Source organism: Ylistrum balloti, unplaced genomic scaffold, assembly GCF_031769215.1.
Source record: "Ylistrum balloti isolate Yb309-2 unplaced genomic scaffold, AGI_CSIRO_Ybal_v1 Utg370346, whole genome shotgun sequence".
In the NCBI taxonomy this organism is placed as follows: Eukaryota; Metazoa; Mollusca; class Bivalvia; order Pectinida; family Pectinidae; genus Ylistrum; species Ylistrum balloti.
Genome location: NW_026782248.1, coordinates 194,061 through 214,082, shown reverse-complemented (window position 1 = coordinate 214,082; position 20,022 = coordinate 194,061). Strand labels below are relative to the sequence as shown.

Here is a 20,022-nt window from a genome sequence, read left to right as displayed (position 1 = left end):
TTGTACGACCGGACAAGTTGCTTTGGAAGGGGTAGATGAAGGTAGGATGTACTTGTTCACAAAGCGATGTCGACATATAGAAAACATACCACCAACTTCAGCTGCCTTAAAGGAGCACATTCAAGCAGGGTACATCTGGGGACAGGCATTGACCACCGATCCAACAGTCCCTTCCCCCTCAGACTGGGGCTGGAAGATGTAGGATGGCCGATGGACTCCTGTATGGACAAGATTGGAAGAAGCAGCCAAAGCCTGCTACGAGTTGTTGTGTTGCCACTGCAAGTTGGCTTGTAAAAGATACAGCAAATGTTTCAAAGCCAACTTAAAGTGCACAACACTTTGCGATTGTGACGGCCAGTGTTTTGAAGATTAGGACACATAGGCCGATTGCCATTCTAACTGGTACCAACTGGAGCACATTTCATATTGAGAAGACGGTCATCTTAATGATCTGCTTCAACTTAATACTCCCAACTCTTCCTTTTGATTATTTCATATTCAATAGTCTATAAAATATGGTAAAAATCGGTTACAGTGGCGGTCATATTGAAATCCAAGATGGCGGACACAACAGGAAGTCACGAGTAGTTTCATATGATTCTCTGACCATAAAAACATGGGGATAGCCATTGAAAATACGTGTGTATTTGCCTTAACAACGGAGTTATTGAGGAATACATACACCAGTTTACCGCCATATTGAATTCCAAGATGACCGCCACCAGGGGGTGTTTCTGAAGTGGGTCCTAATCGAAAATGACTTGTATTAGGATGTACTACCCACAAAAAAAGTTTCATGCTTTCCCCACAAAGCGAAGTATTGTCTCCTTTAACCGCTGGACTAATACACAATACGTGGTCTAGGCCTAGATTCCATGGCTGTTATTTTACAATGTAAAGGACGCGTTTTATGGGTTGGATTAACATTGATGCAATCTTACTTATGCACGAGAAAATCATGTAGATTCTATTTTTTCCCTTTAATAAGTAAGTTTATATGTATAATAATTTAGTAGGTAATCAGCTCGATCCTTTGTAACATCGTAAATACCGGCGGATGTGCGTATCAATGTTTGTGTACCTTACCAAGTATATAGTGTAAATTCTTTGAATTCCTTCTCCTTTTGTAGGAATGGCAGGATTCTGTCCCAATTTAGTCTGAAGCATCCTTGGGTAAAACGGGATCAATTTAGTGTCAACATTAGGTCTCGGCCCCTTGGGGCGAGTCTGTTTCTGTAGGAATGGCAGGATTCTGTCCTAATTTAGTATAAAACCATTATGGTGGGTCTCCACACCTTGATGGCGAAGGGTAACTGTCCATTGAAATAAGACAAAGAAATCACTTTTAAATTTGTTCCATTTTGATGAAAATATTTTAATCAAATTTCTTTAGAAGCATGCTTAAGGTTAGGCTCACTAATTTTGTATATATTGGTATTAAAATTCCTTCTTCGTCATTTGTCATTTTAAAATTTTGTACAAAACCGTAGGTCTCACTCTTTTTTTTGTTTTTTGTTTTTTTTTGTAACTTTTTTTATTCAACACAATGAATACGTGATGTGGCAATATGCACTTCCACACATACATCTTTGCACACGTAAGGATAATATGCATATCTCCAATAGGTCTGAATAATTTGGACGAAGGGACACGGTCCAGTAGGCGGGATAGATTAAATCTTTCAAACACACTTCTTCTGTTGCTTCTGCTGAAATGAAAGTATTTTCACCTAATTTCGTTTCAATTTTGATTCAGTTTTATGACTTAACAGTAAAGAACTTGAAACCTTTATTTTTTACCGTGTGGATGAAGGCATTTTGTCAAAATGTAGTATGAGACTTTCCGCATATTTTGGGACAATGTAAGAATACAACAGTTGTTAAAAATAATCTGAAGTGAAAACTGTAAAATTCAGGTGAGTGATACAGGCCCCGTGGACGTTTTCTTCGGCATATTTTTAGAACAGGACTTTTTTTAAGACACTGCGTGACATAATACATATGTTTGCCCAACGCCAAAATGAAAAAAAAAATCTATCCATCTTTTCGTGTCGGAGTTTTGAAGAAAAGATTTTAAAGATATGATCCGTATCGTGTTGCTTTTAGATTCGCAGGGCCAATCGTGACTGAAACAATTTTATTTTCAATACCAGTTGTGTTTAAAGAAACATACAAAACTAATGAACCCATTGAAAAATTTAGCAAGTTTACGAATTTGCTGACATGGATTTTTCAATCAAATTTCATATAGAACGCTACGACCGAGAATTCATTAATTAGAATTGGGTATTGGAATAAACATTGCTGGTTATTTATATTCCAATACGTGACACATGTAACCTTATCAGACGCCCGGGGAAAGGTGAAGGCCAATTTCTGCACGAGACAGAGATATAGTATATATACTTGTCACGAAGGTCACTCTAACGATCATTGTCACCACGATGTTCGTCTTAGCACTTACGTTTCTTGTTTTGTCTGGTAAGATTTTCCTTCTTAATTCAATATATTCTGGTTATGGTACATGGTTCAATATATTCTGATAATGGTGTATGATTCGACATATTCGGGTTATAGCACATGATTCGACATACACGGGTTATGGTTGATGTATCGAAGTCCCTGGTCGAGGTAGTTTGTCTACACGATGAGAAACGGACTGTCTTCATGGCAATCTTGTCTTTGAGCAAGGTGGTATGCAGCGGGCCGCCTGAATGTTGTTCACTGAAGTAGTCAGTACTACTAAAGAGGAGATCCGCTTCAAAATTGTCCTGGCTGTTGACGGGGCGAAAAAGCCCGCATTCGTTATACTGTATACATAGTGCTCTAACTCTCAGAGCTGTCCCGTCTTACGAAAAGGAGTTTTTGTATTTGTAGATTTAACGAGAATTTGGAACTGCAACAAATTATCTGATTTTTATAAGATTATCAAAGATATTATTTGGAACGCATGACAGCAGGTTTTGGTTAATTGTATATGATCTATCAGGAATGTGACATTTTTGCATTTACCAAATTTCGTATATATATCTTTTATCTTTAATCATTATTTTGTTACAGTTTTTTCGCAATGATTTGAGATGAATTTGCTTTGACGCTTTTATTTGCAAAACTATACGAAAACATTAGGAAACCTCAGGTTGAAGAAAATTGAGGGGACGTTTTACAGTCATCATTACGATCTCATTGAGAAATATTCTATTTTTATGTGCGTTATGAAGCTGGACGTGTTTGATGTTCGTTAGATTGCCTGTTGGTACCGTTGTGGTATATCTTGTTCTCATTTGCGAACGTGGCATTACTTACTTGGAATGACCAAGTTTTACATGGCAGATGTCGTCGATGAAGATGAAGACACTTACTCTTCTGGAACACCTGGTCTTATTCTCCATGAGCTTTTTTCAGGAGTCTCCGTGTAAATCTTTCTTTTGTTTATATTTTTCTTTTGTTTTATTGAATATGAATCTGGATTATGACTACGTTGACATGTTGGTGAACGAATTACATGGGTCGTTTTGAGGTGTGACCTCCATGTAGTAGCTACTAGGTTTAATCGTTCAGTGAACTGTCAGGGTCGTTTTGAGGCGTGACCGCCTTGTAGTAGTTACTGGTTTTAATCGTTCAGTGAACTGTCAGAGTTGTTTTGAGCCGTGACCGCCTTGTAGTAGTTACTGGTTTTAATCGTTCAGCGAACTGTCAGAGTTGCTTTGAGGTGTGACCTCCATGTAGTAGCTTCTGGGTTTGAATCATTCAGTGAACTGTCAGGGTCGTTTTGAGGCTTGACCGCCTTGTAGTAGCTACTGGGTTTTAATCGTTCCGTGAATTGTCAGGGTCGTTTTGAGGTGTGACCTCCTTGTAGTAGCTACTAGGTTTTTTAATCGTTCAGTGAACTGTCAGGGTCGTTTTGAGGCGTGACCGCATTGTAGTAGCTACTGGTTTTAATCGTTCAGCGAACTGTCAGAGTTGCTTTGAGGTGTGACCTCCATGTAGTAGCTACTGGGTTTTAATCGTACAGCGAACTGTCAGAGTTGTTTTGAGGTGTGACCTCCATGTAGTAGCTACTAGGTTTAATCGTTCAGTGAACTGTCAGAGTTGTTTTGAGGCGTGACCTCCATGTAGTAGCTACTAGGTTTAATCGTTCAGTGAACTGTCAGAGTTGCTTTGAGGCGTGACCTCCTTGTAGTAGCTTCTGGTTTTAATCATTCAGTGAACTGTCAGAGTTGCTTTGAGGCCTGACCTCCTTGTAGTAGCTACTAGGTTTAATCGTTCAGTGAAGTGTCAGAGTTGCTTTGAGGCCTGACCTCCTTGTAGTAGCTACTAGGTTTTAATCATTCAGTGAACTGTCAGAGTTGCTTTGAGGCCTGTAGTAGCTACTAGGTTTTAATCATTCAGTGAACTGTCAGAGTTGCTTTGAGGCCTGACCTCCTTGTAGTAGCTACTAGGTTTTAATCATTCAGTGAACTGTCAGAGTTGCTTTGAGGCCTGACCTCCTTGTAGTAGCTTCTGGTTTTAATCATTCAGTGAAGTGTAAGAGTTGCTTTGAGGCCTGACCTCCTTGTAGTAGCTACTGGGTTTTAATCGTTCAGCGAACTGTCAGAGTTGTTTTGAGGTGTGACCTCCTTGTAGTAGCTACTGGGTTTTAATCATTCAGTGAACTGTCAGAGTTGCTTTGAGGCCTGACCTCCTTGTAGTAGCTTCTGGGTTTTAATCATTCAGTGAATTGTCAGAGTTGCTTTGAGGCCTGACCTCCTTGTAGTAGCTTCTGGTTTTAATCATTCAGTGAACTGTCAGAGTTGCTTTGAGGCCTGACCTCCTTGTAGTAGCTTCTGGGTTTGAATCATTCAGTGAACTGTCAGGGTCATCTTGAGTTTGATTTTTATAGTCACTTTGGCCTCCGGGGCTACTCACCATGGACACGGGCATGGCTATCACACGGCTAGTCCTGGAGATTTGCAAGGGGAGCTGGACCACATGACGTCACACTTCGGTGACCACCTTTGTATCGATCTCCTCATGTTGGACTGTAGAAATCACGCAGCTCAAAGTGACGAACAAATATGTGGCTCTGACGGTCGGACATATCCAAATCAGTAAGTCAAATCCTAGTTAAGGATATCACCTATATCATACAGCTTTGTGTAACGAATAATTTCACACAGAATTTCACAAATAGGAATTGAGAAGAAAGGCAATTATAACTCTCAATGTCTTGGAGTCGGCTGACTTGGGAACTCTATAGTTTTTTGTTTTATTTTCTATATCTATTTTCTGTCTTTTTTCATGCTCCATCTACTAATAAAAAATTGTACAAAAGAGTGACAAGCACATTTTAATAATTCCGAGTTAATACAGTAGAGCCAAACAATGAAGTAAAGTAAATCATACAGCTGTTTCGTCCTTCTAGGACTCGTCAGTGATGCTACATCATACAGCTGTTTCGTCCTTCTAGGACTCGTCTGTGATGCTACATCATACAGCTGTTTCGTCCTTCTAGGACTCGACGGTAATGATAAGGGCTTAAATTTCCACGCTTAGGAGGCGATTGAGAAAACTCCAAAGTAATTGACAGATTAGTCAAAATGTAGACGAGTAGGCGCAGTAGCCCCACAATTGTATAAATTTCGTAACTTTTGATATAACGGATAAATTTAGAACAGCGTTGAGTACATGTGTATATTCTAAACCGTACCACTATCAAAGCAACTCCTCAAATGTGATATTTTACAGTTGCTACTTCGTACATTCCACTTGTATGTTCGAAAATCTAACAATCCAGTCGCATGGGCAATGTGTAGTCACAAGTGAAAAGCCATCCACTGCCATGCCCGGTACCGGAACTACCATGATGCCTATTGCTGCCAGTACCATGCCATCGACAACTCCTAAGACAAACTCGCAGGTCATTCAGTCTGTATTCTGTCAGAGCAAGGACGCCATCCATTGCGACTTGAACATTTCGTTTGTGTGTGGTTCGGACGGACAACTATACCCAAACCAGTAAGTTTAGATAGAACAAGCTTTAAACAAAGGACTGTGAATCCAGTGGGACACAACCAAGAATGCGGATTGATGCTTTAAACTAAATACTACCAGCAGGCATAGTCTACCCTTTCATTGAAAACAATTTGAATGATATCAAACGTGATTTATTCTCCTTACAAAAGTTACATTATGTCTGCACTAATAGGAACCACAATCAAGTGTAATACCCTTAAACAGAATTCTGAAACCTTCATTGACAATTAAGTGTGACCTCCAACAACCCCAGTATATCTTTCTTTGTCATTTAGTGTGTTCTGCCCTTGACACAAAACTCTGCAAATTAGGCTTCACTAACCAACAAGATCGGTGTACCGTTTAAATAAAAGTCTGTAAATATTTCCTAACAATATAGTGTGGTCTACCCTCTAAACCAAACTCTGAAAATCTTTCTTAACCATTTAGTGTTGTTCGCCCTATAAACAAATATGTTCATTTTCTGTTTTTATTCATTTATTTATCTATTTTTGGTAATGTAAACTCTGACAAAAATATTGCAAGTGCGACTGATAATGATCATGTTTCCACTGATAACAGGACCGCACTTCCTAATTTTTTTTTCTTTATTTTGCAATTTTGACTTGATTTTACTGATGATTCTGCTGAAATACTAATATTTTCATCTCTTTTTATCCACATGTACTACATAAATCTACGTCTGATCGAATACAGTTCGACAATCCTTTCATCTTACGTTTGTGTTTTTAGGTGTGAACTGTCTAAAGCCGCCTGTGACGACCCGTCTCTCATCAAAGTAGACATATCTTTGTGTCCATAACTGCTGTGACAGCGCCATTGACAAAAATCCTAAGAATGATAACCAAATAAATAAGAATGATAAAATGATAAGAGTGATAAATAAATAAATAAATAAATGAAACGTGTTTACTCTGTTTTGATCTGTTTCCCCCTGGAAAGTGTGTTATCTATGGTATTAAATTACAAGTTTAAGGCCTTCGTGTACCATGTATTAGATATACGAAGTAATTCCTGGTACGTATGATATACAATGTATACAAAAAAATACTTATTATACGTCACTGGATAATCATATCGATGGTGACAACCAAGTTTCCTAAATATCGAAATATCTCTCCTGTGGTCAGTCTGGGCAAGCAAATTCAGTTGGAATACTCCCTGCCAAACAGTCTAAATATAGAGCATGGGGAAATCCGGAACTGACAGGTCACTGGATCAGAGTATACAGTAAATACACAAGTGTGTATGCTGGTCTCTAGAATATTTCTGATGTTATTGCAATTTTATTACTTCATTAAGTTTATTTTCTGTTGATTACACAAATGTTTCATTCTGTTCGGCTGATAACGCAAACCTGTTATGACGCAATCAGGTCCGTGTGAACGACTGTCAGATCTATAAATAATTTCCAAAAATTAAATATCATATATTGTTTTAATGTTAAATTAGGTGGATTGTAAGATTTCCATAAGAACATAAGAAGCTGAATTTGTACAATTTTCTTCAAAAGCAATTATGAAATCTTATATACATAACCTTCCCGTATCTGCGTCTTTTAGAAACAGTCACTATTGCCAATCATGCTATCGCTTATATCAATGCTCATCCTGTACATAACCAAGTTATACAAGATATCTAATTTATTAACTAAATTATCTGATCAGTTAAATTAGATTATTTATTTACTAAATGTCGATATCCAATCTAACAAATTGGATATAATATTTCATAAATTATATATCTACATATATATATATATTTCGTAAGAGATCAGTATGATAACACAATAAATTGTGTTAATTGACTTACCATTATAGCTGTATAGCTGATTCATTTGCTGCTATTGTGTTAAGTTATATATTCCAGTCGTTTGTAGACAAATGATTGTGAACAATCACACCTTATACAAATTCACATTTTTTAGAATTTAACATATAAATATAAACCAGGTTACCGTATGTTGCAGTGGTACATAAATTATAGAAAAAAATGAAAATATTAAAAAAAAACAAGTAGATATCAGTTAATCCGTTTCCTTGTATTCTTAGAGCTGCAACAGAACAGTACTGAGAACTTTTCATGCATTTAGTCTGTAGTACATGTACAGAAAAAAAGAGAAGTGGGGAAGGATGTAAAGATTTAGACTAGGGTAACGTTGAGGGTCCATGACTGCTGGAACAAACACACAGTTCTGGTAATATTTTATTTATTAGGTATATACATGTACAGTGAAAGAGAAAAGAGAGAGGATACAAGGGTGTAGACTAGGACGAGGGTTCATGACTGATGGAACATGTAAAAACATGTAAAAAGAAAAGACAGAGAGAAGGTACAAGATGTAGACTAGGACGAGGGTTCATGACTGCGGTTCTAGAACATACTCTGATTGCGATATCACATATCGATAGGTGTACTGGGACTGTACATATTGTAGTCAACAGTACGCTTTATAAAATGCAAGACCACTAGGGAACCAGGGGTGGTTCCAGAATTTAGGGTTAGAGAGGGCCCAAATATTTTCAAAATGAAAAACTTCTCTCCCCCATAACCTATTATTTCTACGTTTCCCCACGGTTTTTGTTTGCTTTGTTCGAAATTTCAGGGTCAAAGCGCAAATAATTGGGTAGTGGTTTGAGGGGATGAAGCCCACCTCTCCATCCGCTCCGGATGCGCCATTAAGAACTAAATGTGATTGTACTCTAAAGCTGTTTTGTTCATCATGTATATAATACGACGCCCTAGAAAGTACCACGTGATGTAACTGAATAAATATCAGAACATGTGATGTGTCAAACGAGTATTTTGGACAAGAATGATAACAGTAACTATAAATTACATATATAGCGGTGGCATAATTACCTCTCGTAAGTTCCTCAATTATATACAAGTATTAACAATATTTTTCAACATTTTAAACTTTATTAATCTAACAATATAGACTTTGTGTATACATATTAGCAATTACTCGTACAATCTTCTAAGCCTGAAATAAAAATGGAACTTTCAATATTTATTTATAAAGTCATCCTTTCTGTGAAATATTACAATCATATTTGATTAGTAATATATATAATTTGATAAATAACATATGTAATTTGATAAATAACATATGTAATTTGATAAATAACATATGTAATTTGATAAATGATATATATGTAATTTGATAAATAAGATATGTAAGTTGATTTTCTTTATAAGATGCCTAATTTGATGAATAAGGTATTGAATTTGACAAGATATCTTATTCTTTATAAATAATATATTCACTTTTTAAACGTACATACCGAAGATTGTTTAAAAGACAAACATGTGAACTACACCTTTGATATAATTTTAGAGTTATATACAGGAGAGCGTAATAATGAATTGGACTGCATCATACATCTGGTTCTTCCTTTTAAGATTTGTCCGTGATGTTAAGGCGGTAGGGGCAACTCAGTGTCATCGGAAGAATAGTGCTGTAGACCCATTTATCAATAAATTTCGTATCTTAGTAATTAAGATATCTAGGTTGCTAAAGTAGATGTCTGATTTAATTAATTTACTAATTATGAATAAGAAATCTAAATTGTATATGTTATACTGTGATAATTGAAGAATACGTGGTGATCAGAGAAAGTATACACATAGATACCGATGTAATCCGTGCCAGAACAATTACTATATGTGTTGGCGAACATTTGACACAGGGAGACAACCTTTCCAGATACCTGTTTTTACACTTCTTATTGAAATCACAACTGACTCTCTTGAGATGATGATTTCTTAATTGATGTAGATTTAATAAAACTGGATAAATTTTAAGTATTTACCGGAAATATGTCAGACTAATAATGATAAATTGCCTACATAAATCAATTTAGATCATTAGCTTATAAATCATATTCAATTTGTCATTTTCATTTTTTCTATCATGGAAAGTAAGAAAAGATTATAGCTGAAACTCATTCAGGTGTAAAATTTGAAATGCTTGCCAGGTAATACAGGTAAATCTCATAATGTTGGTTAACAAAGAATGCACAGATTAGTGTAGTGTCTGGTTTCATTGAAATATTCGGTATACGACGCCAACGATTTATATATGACCGCGTAAATACAAAAGGCACACACTGCACACAAATAGCGTACACTGCACACGAATAGCGCACACTACACACACGTACATATGAAGATTACAAACAAGTTCGTGTATCAGGAAGAGCATGAAACCGTTATTCTATCAAGCAAGCATATAAAGGGTTTTTTTCATTCATCTGATAATTTCTCATATTGTCAATTATCAAAATAAATATAAAACGTTCTCCGTTACGAAATTAACTGCGTCAATTAATTCACTTAAGCGCAGTTCAATTGTTCTACTCTCATATGTAAGAAAACTGCAATCGATGAGAGATTTACTTAGCACGATGGTATCTGTATTTTATAACATACATTATGAGAGGAAAGTCCACATCACCTTGTAAAGTGCTAAATAAAAATACCGATGCTTCCTGCATATCAGTCTGAATGACACCAATGGTATCATGTCTATGTATAAAGTCCACGTTTTTTATACAATGCGGTCTACTGTACTTACAGTTACGTCTGGTACAGCACAGAGAAACGAGGTCGGTGTAGTCTTCTTAGTGATGTGTTATATACAAAAATGACTATGTATCTATTTGTATTGTAATATATTCATTCTTCTGCCCTTGTTTCCGACCCAGAAGGTACCGTACTCATGTACACTGATACACCAAGGTGTACTTCCGTCAGATGATGTATAAACAGTCGTCATACAGCGTCCAGTGTTCCTGTCAATCAGTAGTACTGACTTGGTGATCCATTCCGTTACAAGGACATCACCAGCTCCGTCAAAACAAACATCGTACGGATAAAACTTTGATGACTGAGTAGAACTTCGGTTTGGATTGGTCGTACCGATGTCTTTGCAGTGAAACTTCAGGTTGAGGTGTTTATCCATCACGATGACGTACGGTTGTTTGTCTGGTTCCTCGCCAGCCATGTAGTTATCATACAACACGTCATCACTGTCAACAACAGCTACGTCACCGGTCTGTTTACATGACGACATGTGATGAGGAATTACCGTCACCTGTCTACAAGGACCTCCCGTTCTAGTTGCTACCGCCCGTCCGTCAGTAGTGAATAGCTGTATTCCACACTCCATCCCAACCACTACCATGTCATCACTGGTGATACAAAGAGAATATGGCGTGTCGGTGACGTTAAATCGTTTAACAATATCACCACCTGTCGTGATTTCCCGTCATCACGCACACAGAACCACACCCTGCCCGTGGTCGGGGATATGGATATCGAATCGACTTTAACCTTACAATAGATCTTCTCCTTCACTCTGCCTTTAGTATCCACCCGGTACACACTATCACTTTTCCAGTACGATAGCCACGCTTCGCCACCAGTAATACCTGTACGACATACATCGTAAGAAAATGACGTCTTGAAATCGTCAAGAACCACGGTTGTCGGAATCGGTTTGTATGACTGATCCAGTCCGTCGACTAGTATCTTAGCGAACATATGTTCCAACAGTACAGTAGATATGCTTCCGGGTTTGAATTCCACTGTCTGTAATCTACCGGGAGTAGGTGGAACAGTGGAGGTATTCCTGATTTCCCGCACTAACGTTGTGATGTTGACTGTATTGCCATTTTCCAATACTTCCTGGCATCTGTTCAGTTTCGGATTCAAGTCCTCGGTCAGATGTTTGTTTAATGCCGTTTTGTTTTTCTCAGAAGTACTGGCATTTAATTTTTCTAACTCGGTACACATGTTCACTAACATATCGATATTTCTGTCGATATCGTCTTTCATCTTTTCCCCCTGATGTTTAATGTCTCTGATAACTGCCTGATATTTTCCCCCGTTTGTCTCATGCTCCCGAATATCTTCCTGAACTTTCGGAATGTCGACATTGGAGAGTTTGTCAACATACTGTTGTATTTCCTGTTTCTGGCTCGTCACATATTCAGTAAGTTTTCCCAATGTGTGACCGTTGTGAATGTCTGTAACACACTCCATACAAATCAGCTGATCGTCACACGATTTACAGACATAAATAAATCCTTTCCCCTGATGACGGGGACAACCAGGTACTGGGATCTGGCCCTGAACCACCATGTCGTCGTGCCCCTGTCACAAGGTTAAAATGGCGGCGTTACTTTTAGGTATTTTAAAGTTTCGTGTTCCGTGAATATAACAGGATGTTCTATTTAAAGTAACTTATTGATAGTATACTGATAACAGGTGAGCGACGCGTTATCGAGAACGGTGATGTGTATTGCCATGGTTATATAAGATAGTTTATAGTAATATAAATAAATATGATTATTTCTCTAATTATAATGCCTAGAATATAGTCTTATAGGGTGTAACCTAGCCGAGCGATTGCCACACAGACAACAAACACATTGTTATATATTTATATATTTACATTTATACAAGTTATGTTTTTGTTTTTTGTTTTTCTTTCTATAAAATCAGTTCACCATACACTCATTACACCTTCCACTGAAACAATCCACAATCACCAGTACATACACACACAAATCACAAATATAGTATCACCAAAAAAACCTAAACCCTAAAGTCTTTGTAGCCTCACATTCCTATCACAGTTGGGTTATCACAGATGGTATAGAATTGTCAAAGTCTGTCCAAAACACTTTCATGGAGAAAGAACTGTTGTCCAAACCGACTGATGCCTCGTTGGTTCTGTACCTTCCAGCGCTGATGGCTTCAGTTTGAAACAACGAACCTGGCACCACACCTCTTGGTTTCCAACATGTAAGTGTCAACCACAGGGCAAATTAGTGGCCGTACTGGCTACTCTCGAGTGCACTTGCGTAGTGTACTCTACCTCCAACTATCACCATGCACTGTGAACTCTGGTACAAGTACTGTTCAATTATATACATAAAGCAGAGTCAGAACTGCTATAGACACATGAAGTCTCTCGGCTTCCGTACTTCCCACTTTGGACAAAGCCTACAGGTAGAAAGCTACGTAAACAGTTCGCACGAGCTTGCACGAGCGTACCCGGTAAACACAATAAACAAATCCATTCATACACACTTAAACATAACTTTCGGCATAAACATTCAAACCACAGATTATATATACACAGAGAAAGAAAGCGAAAGAGATATGAGATCATTTGTGTACTTACCGTGACTGTTATTCACGCTTTTTCAGAATAAAACGGCATCTGCATTTTCATGCCGTGTACCTGTATTCAATACCGGGTGGACTCTCTCCTATGGAAGCCCTGAGCAACCGTACAATCGCCGGTAAAGCAATACTTACCGTAAAAATAGAGTCGGATTGTGACATAGGGTAGTATTGATATATTGTAGTTCAAACCATGCCCTGTCCGTAACCATATTATGAGCTGACTGTGAAACTTCATGTATGGAAGCCCTAAACAGCCAAATACAGTTGGGGTTTACCAAAAGTGAACACGTCGTAGGCTATGTGCTGTTGATTCCTGTCGGTTGTACTGCATACAGTTTTATGATGGAGGAGTATTGACATATTTATTTGGTCGTGCTGAACGTCATTTACACATGGAAACTATGGAGGCCCTGCTGCGTGTTACGGCGACAGTACCATGTTTGGTAATTGATCTTCGATCATACTGTTTGAGACCTTCGCGGATGTCTAATCACTTGTTATGCCTTGACATTTACTGATGGTTGTTCATTTATCGTGGAACTGTGCCATTTGCAGTCCTGTATCTTAGTCTGGTGATTTGGACACTTTCAGTCGCTTTATGGTACCACAGGGGTAACATTTCAGTTGTTTCGACGGAAGGAATCACAGACATGCGTGGGCTATTCGTGAAAACCGGAAACCAGAAGGAGCTCATATATGAGCTGTAGGGTTATTTAGGGTGTTACTAGATTAGGGCTTATATGGTTTAGGTAGTAGCTTATTCTATAATATCTTCGTATTTTCATAGTTGTGTTTTAGTTGATTGGTGTGAAAATCATTATTGGTATTGTGAATCGGTCGTGTGAGAGATCTGCTTCTGATAGGGGTACCATATGTATATTGTGTACAGTAGCCGTTGTAAATTGTAATAAATGTAAATATTATAAACTGTTGTTCTCTCTTGTGTTACAATCCATTGTTTCGGTTAGGTTACAATGTTAATTCAGTTTCATACGCAGTCGAGCAAAGGATACCCCTCTGCAGCAACAGGTCACCATACATAGCGACGCACTGCAAGAGTGGTAACCGTGGTGTCGCAAACTCTGAGCTGAACGAACTTTTATCAATTTTGTTGCATCAAAACTTTTCTTCCAGAGTTTACCGATATCATCACATCTCATGATATCTTTATTCTTGTTAAAACTGACTGTGTTTATGTCCTTAATTTACCACATGGTTGTTCATATTTCATAAGCTTGATAGATTGTTTAAATTTGCTTCTACACGTACTGATTCTGAACACGTTCACGGTCAGAGTGTCTAAAATAAGTAGTAGTGCAGGAAATTTACTTTTAGGTTGTATTTATATACCAAAAAACAACACTCCGTACTCGTCTCCTGAGGCATTTAATGAAATTGAAAATGGGTTGCATGAACCAATTAAATTTTAGTATTATAATGTTAATTGATGATTTTAATGCCGAAACTGGACAACACCCAGATTATAATATATCAATTCTTTTAATTGATAATGATTATATTGATATTCTATATGACTTTTTGGACGATTATGACTATTTGTCTTTGTTGAACGATATTTTATAGCGTTCTAACCAATGTGTATCTAGACCTAATAATTATTGGTATAAATCACACGAATTATGTAGAAATAGTTACTTGTATATAGCAAATGGTAGAAATGGTAAAGATCAAAATGTTGGGAAAACATTTGGCGATACCATTGTAATTGTCTGTAACACACTCCATACAAATCAAATGATCGTCATATTATTTAAAGGCATAAATAAATCCTTTCCCCCGATGACGGGGACAACAAAGTACATGTGCCTGGCCCTGAGCCGCCGTGTCGTCGTAACTCTGTCACAAGGTTAAGATGGCGGCGATACTATTTCGTTTTTAGGTATTTCATAGTTTCGTGTTCAAGGAATATGATAGTATGTTCTATATAAAGTAACATATGTTGATTTTAAATTTTTTGAAGTTTTGTCACAGTAAACTGACAGAAAACTTAACCGATTGCGATTAAGAATTTGAATCTATTCAAATTTGATGGTGACTGATATCCGAACTTCTCAAAAATAGTTTGGTAATTAGTTAGAAGTATGCCCTAGGTACTCCTGTCAACTGTATCCATTAAAAGATTAGAAATGGGTTTGCATGTACATTGTTTAACGAGGAGTGAAGGAATACCAGTGTCTAGTCCTATGATATGCGAGAAATCGCAGATGTTTGACAAAACATTATATTAAATTGTTATTGAAAAGGGCATGGTGGTTTTCTACAGTATTTGCTATGTTTTAATATATAAAAGACATTTCCGAGGAATTATTTCTTCCATGTTAACCGATCATAAAAATTGTAAGGCTATTTTGTATAAAGTCCCATTAAAACATCCTTGGCAGGTGCTAACAGGGTTTGGCGCGGTAGGCATTTAATCTGACCAAAGGACATATGACACTTGACTACTAGACGAAAGTGATAACGACAGATGTATGAAAACAGTTTGTCCTAACCAACTTATATTGTCTCTCTGTCCATTTTTCTGTATTTGCGTGTTACCTCGAATTGCGATTATTTTAACGTTATTTTTGTAGGGTTTTTAAGTATTTGGTAACCTGAGCGATCGCCATTACGCTGGCCAATCGGATTTTGGTTTTAGCTCATCTGGTCCGAAGGACTAGTGAGCGTTTAGGATATACTGAGGGTGTCTGTCCTCGTCCGTCCGTCAACGTTTTCTACAGCTCGCTTCTAGTCATGAACGACTTACGGATTTTGACCAATTTTTTTCCGAAAACAGAAAATAGAGCAAATTCTTTCAAATACTACATCTCCTGTGTGAATAAATGGATTTTGTTCCAAATTTGGTCAGAAACAATGATCTGCGTGACAGATGAAAGAGTCCTGACTATTTGAAATGAGATATGAGATATCTTCTTAACCAAATAGGATAAACAATTTACATGATAATCCAGTTTTCTTTTCTACTATTTGACGTTTTATTAACTTAGCTAGATAAACCTATTTAGTCAGTTTGAGTTAGGAAATATTTCTCTATTTTAATAAATATGATACTTTATTTGGTAATCTGGATTTCGTTTTAGTAAAGTAGATACATCTAATCATTAAATGAAATCTCTCATAAACGAAAGATATGTTACAAACAATAAGATACATTTACAATTAGCTAGTAAATCAGATATCTGATTTAATTCAGTCAAATGCTTGATCAAAGTTGCTCCATGAATAAATAACAATTTTGCTTGCCACAAGTCAATAATAATATCCTGTTTCCGGAAATAAATTCGTATGAAACCAGAGTAATTCCGGATATGACAAAACACTGATTATTTTTAATGTTTATTTACAAAAACATTTCTACTTGTCTGTTGTCAATATGTGTATATAGGCAGCTGTGTTACATAGCAATGTCGATCGTTTGTTGACAAAAATAGTGTACATACACAATCAGTACAACTTATGCATGTTTTTGTCTTCACGTTGACCGGTATTACACGACGGAAATATAAGGTTGTTTTCCACGTATATAAATCTGTTTCTGGACAGTAACCGTCAACATGTTCAATAACTTAAAACAAGCAGGCGAATATCAGGAAAAGATGCTTAGCACACTTTGAAAGTATTTTGTGACCTTAAAATTAAGTGTGAGCAGACAGAAAAAAACTGAAGATTCCTTACCGGGCAAAATATTTAAAATATTGAGCTTTTAATCTCTACTTCTGTCAGTCATTGTCAATGAAATAATGTCTCGTAATTTCATCAATTATAAAATAATACAAAATACAAATGAGTGTAATTTTAATCTTTATTAATCAAACATACACTGTATATATATATACATATATATAAGCAATAACATGTACCATTTTCTTAATCAGAAATAAATATAGTCCATAGTTTAAATTTAGATTAAGGTAAAAATTATGATACATATTAATTTCAATATACACCCCACAAACTAAATCAACAAATCGTTATTATCATAATTAAGAAAAACTGCAGATATTGCTATCGTCACTAGTTCTAGAATCATGCATAACAAGTATTTGCCTAGTGTACATTAACTGTATATTTTTGACTACAGTATTGTCAGTGTGTATATCTATGCATTGCTTCAAGTCAATTGTAAGAGAAAAATAAATTTCAAAGTATTTTTTTACCACAATTAAATAAAAAACAAAAAACAATACACACATCTTGTGAAAATCATCACCTTCTATTCAAAATCTTCAAAATTAGATAAGAATGGTTTACAGCAATAAACAAAACATAAGTCATAATGTTAATATCATCATAGAAATTAAAAGCAGGAATAGAACTCTATAAAAATAGGAAAATAATTCTAAATGAATTAATATATAGGATACTTGATACATACAATGGGTAGCAAATTGATTATTTGATTGATGATATCACGTGAATTACACGAATGAGGAATGAAAGTTTACTTCATAGTTTGAATTTAAAACACGAATAGTTACGTAAGCAAAAGTGTAAATGTGAAGATAAACTCGGCCATACTGATTATCTAATGTACACACTCAAGAACAGGCGTAATCCGGACCACTATAAATAGTAACAGTGTTGGCTAATAAATGACATACAATCTACACGGGAATATCAGACGTCCAGTTCAGTCACGTGTTTTTTATCTCGTTTTATTCAAACATTCAGTGTATAATATTTTGGATTTATATATAGCCGCTCAAGTTTGAAAGGTGTGAACTACACACGCGAATTTAAGTCCTTGACAATTCAAAAAGTGACGAGAAAATGAAGACAAAATTCTTAACATACTGATTTGTACAATATTTACATGTAAGTCGCCAGCATCCGATAGCGGCTTCTAGGAACTCCAAATAAAAAGAGTGTTTCATTTATTGACGGCAGTCTGTAAAGTGAGCAAAGAAATTTGAAATGGGGAATAATTTCAGAATGAAATCTATGGCTTTGGTCAACATGTATACTTATTGTGTGCCCACCTGGAAATAGGTTATATCGAGCATGAAGATAACATACAAGTTTACCACCGAGAAGAATATGACACCTCGTTTATTTATCCACATCACCTTGTAAAGTGCTAAATGAAAATATCGATGCTTCCTGCATATCAGTCTGAATGACATCAACTTTATGGTATTAAGTCTATGTATAAAGTCCACGTTTTTTTACAATGCTGTCTACTGTACTTACGGTTACGTCTGGTACAGCACAGAGAAACGAGGTCGGTGTAGCCTATTTAGTGAAGTGTTATATACAAAATGTCTATGTATATTTGTATTGTAATATCTTAATTCTTCTGCCCCTGTGTCCGACCCAAATTGTACCGTCCTCGTGTAGACTGATACACTTAGGTACAGCTCCGTCAGTATAAATAGTCCTCATACAGCGTCCAGTGTTCCTGTCAATCAGTAGTACTGACTTGGTGATCCATTCCGTTACAAGGACATCACCAGCTCCGTCAAAACAAACATCAAACGGATAAAACTTTGATGACTGAGTAGAACTTCGGTTTGGATTGGTCGTACTGATGTCTTTACAGTGAAACTTCAGGTTCAGGTGTTTATCCATCACGATGACGTACGGTTGTTTGTCTGGTTCCTTACCAGCCATGTAGTTATCAAAAAACACGTCATCACGGTCAACAACAGCTACGTCACTGGTCTGTTTACATGACGTCATGTGATGAGGAAATACTGCCACCTGTCTACAAGGACCTCCTGCTCTAGATGATACCGCCCGTCCGTCTGTAGTGAACAGCTGTATTCCTCCCTTCATCCCCACCACTACCATGTCATCACTGGTCATACAAAGAGCACGTGGCGTGTCGGTGACGTTGAATTGTTGAACAATATCACCACCTGTCGTGATTTCCCAGATACTTCTGTCATCACACACACAGAACCACACCCTGCCTGTTGTCGGGGATATGGATATCGAATCGACTTTAACCTTACAATCGATCTTCTCCTTCACTCTGCCTTCAGTATCCACCCGGTACACACTATCACTGTCCCAGTACGATAGCCACGCCTCGTCACCAGTAAGACCCCTACGACATACATCGCAAGAAATTGGCGTCTTGAACTCGTCAAGAACCACGGGGGTCGGAATCGGTTTGTATGACTGATCCTGTCCGTCGACGAGTATGTTACCGAACATATGTTCCAACACTTCAGTAGATATGCTTCCGGGTTTGAATTCCACTGTCTGTAATCTACCGGGAGTAGGTGGATCAGTGGAGGTATTCCTGATTTCCCGTACTAACGTTGTGATGTCGACCGTATTGCCATTTTCCAATACTTCCTGGCATCTGTTCAGTTTCGGATTCAAGTCCTCGGTCAGATGTTTGTTTAATGCCGTTTTGTTTTTCTCAGAAGTACTGGCATTTAATTTTTCTAACTCGGTACACATGTTCACTAACATATCGATATTTCTGTCGATATCGTCTTTCATCTTTTCCCCCTGACGTTTAATGTCTCTGATAACTGCCTGATATTTTCCCCCGTTTGTCTCATTCTCCCGAATATCTTCCTGAACTTTCGGAATGTCGACCTTGGAGAGTTTGTCAACATACTGTTGTATTTCCTGTTTCTGGCTCGTCACATATTCAGCAAGATTTCCGAATGTGTGACCAATGTGACTGTCTGTACCACAATCCATACAAATCAGCTGATCGTCACACGATTTACAGACATAAATAAATCCTTTCCCCTGATGACGGGGACAACCAGGTACTGGGATCTGGCCCTGAACCGCCATGTCGTCGTGCCCCTGTCACAAGGTTAAA

General features: G+C 37.2%; 2 protein-coding genes and 1 pseudogene across 2 annotated transcripts; 1 reads left to right on the top strand and 2 right to left on the bottom strand.

Moving 5' to 3' along the window:
* Window positions 1-203: 203 nt before the first annotated feature.
* Window positions 204-6,816, top strand: LOC132553733 (four-domain proteases inhibitor-like). Its single transcript, XM_060218005.1, has 5 exons — window positions 204-290; window positions 2,417-2,480; window positions 4,882-5,089; window positions 5,727-5,996; window positions 6,747-6,816. The coding sequence occupies exons 1-5, from the start codon at window positions 204-206 to the stop codon at window positions 6,814-6,816; spliced, it is 699 nt and encodes a 232-aa protein (XP_060073988.1).
* Window positions 6,817-10,674: 3,858 nt separating this feature from the next.
* Window positions 10,675-12,161, bottom strand: LOC132553755 (uncharacterized; annotated as a pseudogene).
* A 6,255-nt stretch (window positions 12,162-18,416) lies between these two features.
* Window positions 18,417-19,996, bottom strand: LOC132553750 (uncharacterized). The gene has a single exon (XM_060218022.1). The coding sequence runs from the start codon at window positions 19,992-19,994 to the stop codon at window positions 18,498-18,500; it is 1,497 nt and encodes a 498-aa protein (XP_060074005.1). The 5' UTR covers window positions 19,995-19,996; the 3' UTR covers window positions 18,417-18,497.
* Between the last annotated feature and the right edge of the window lie 26 nt (window positions 19,997-20,022).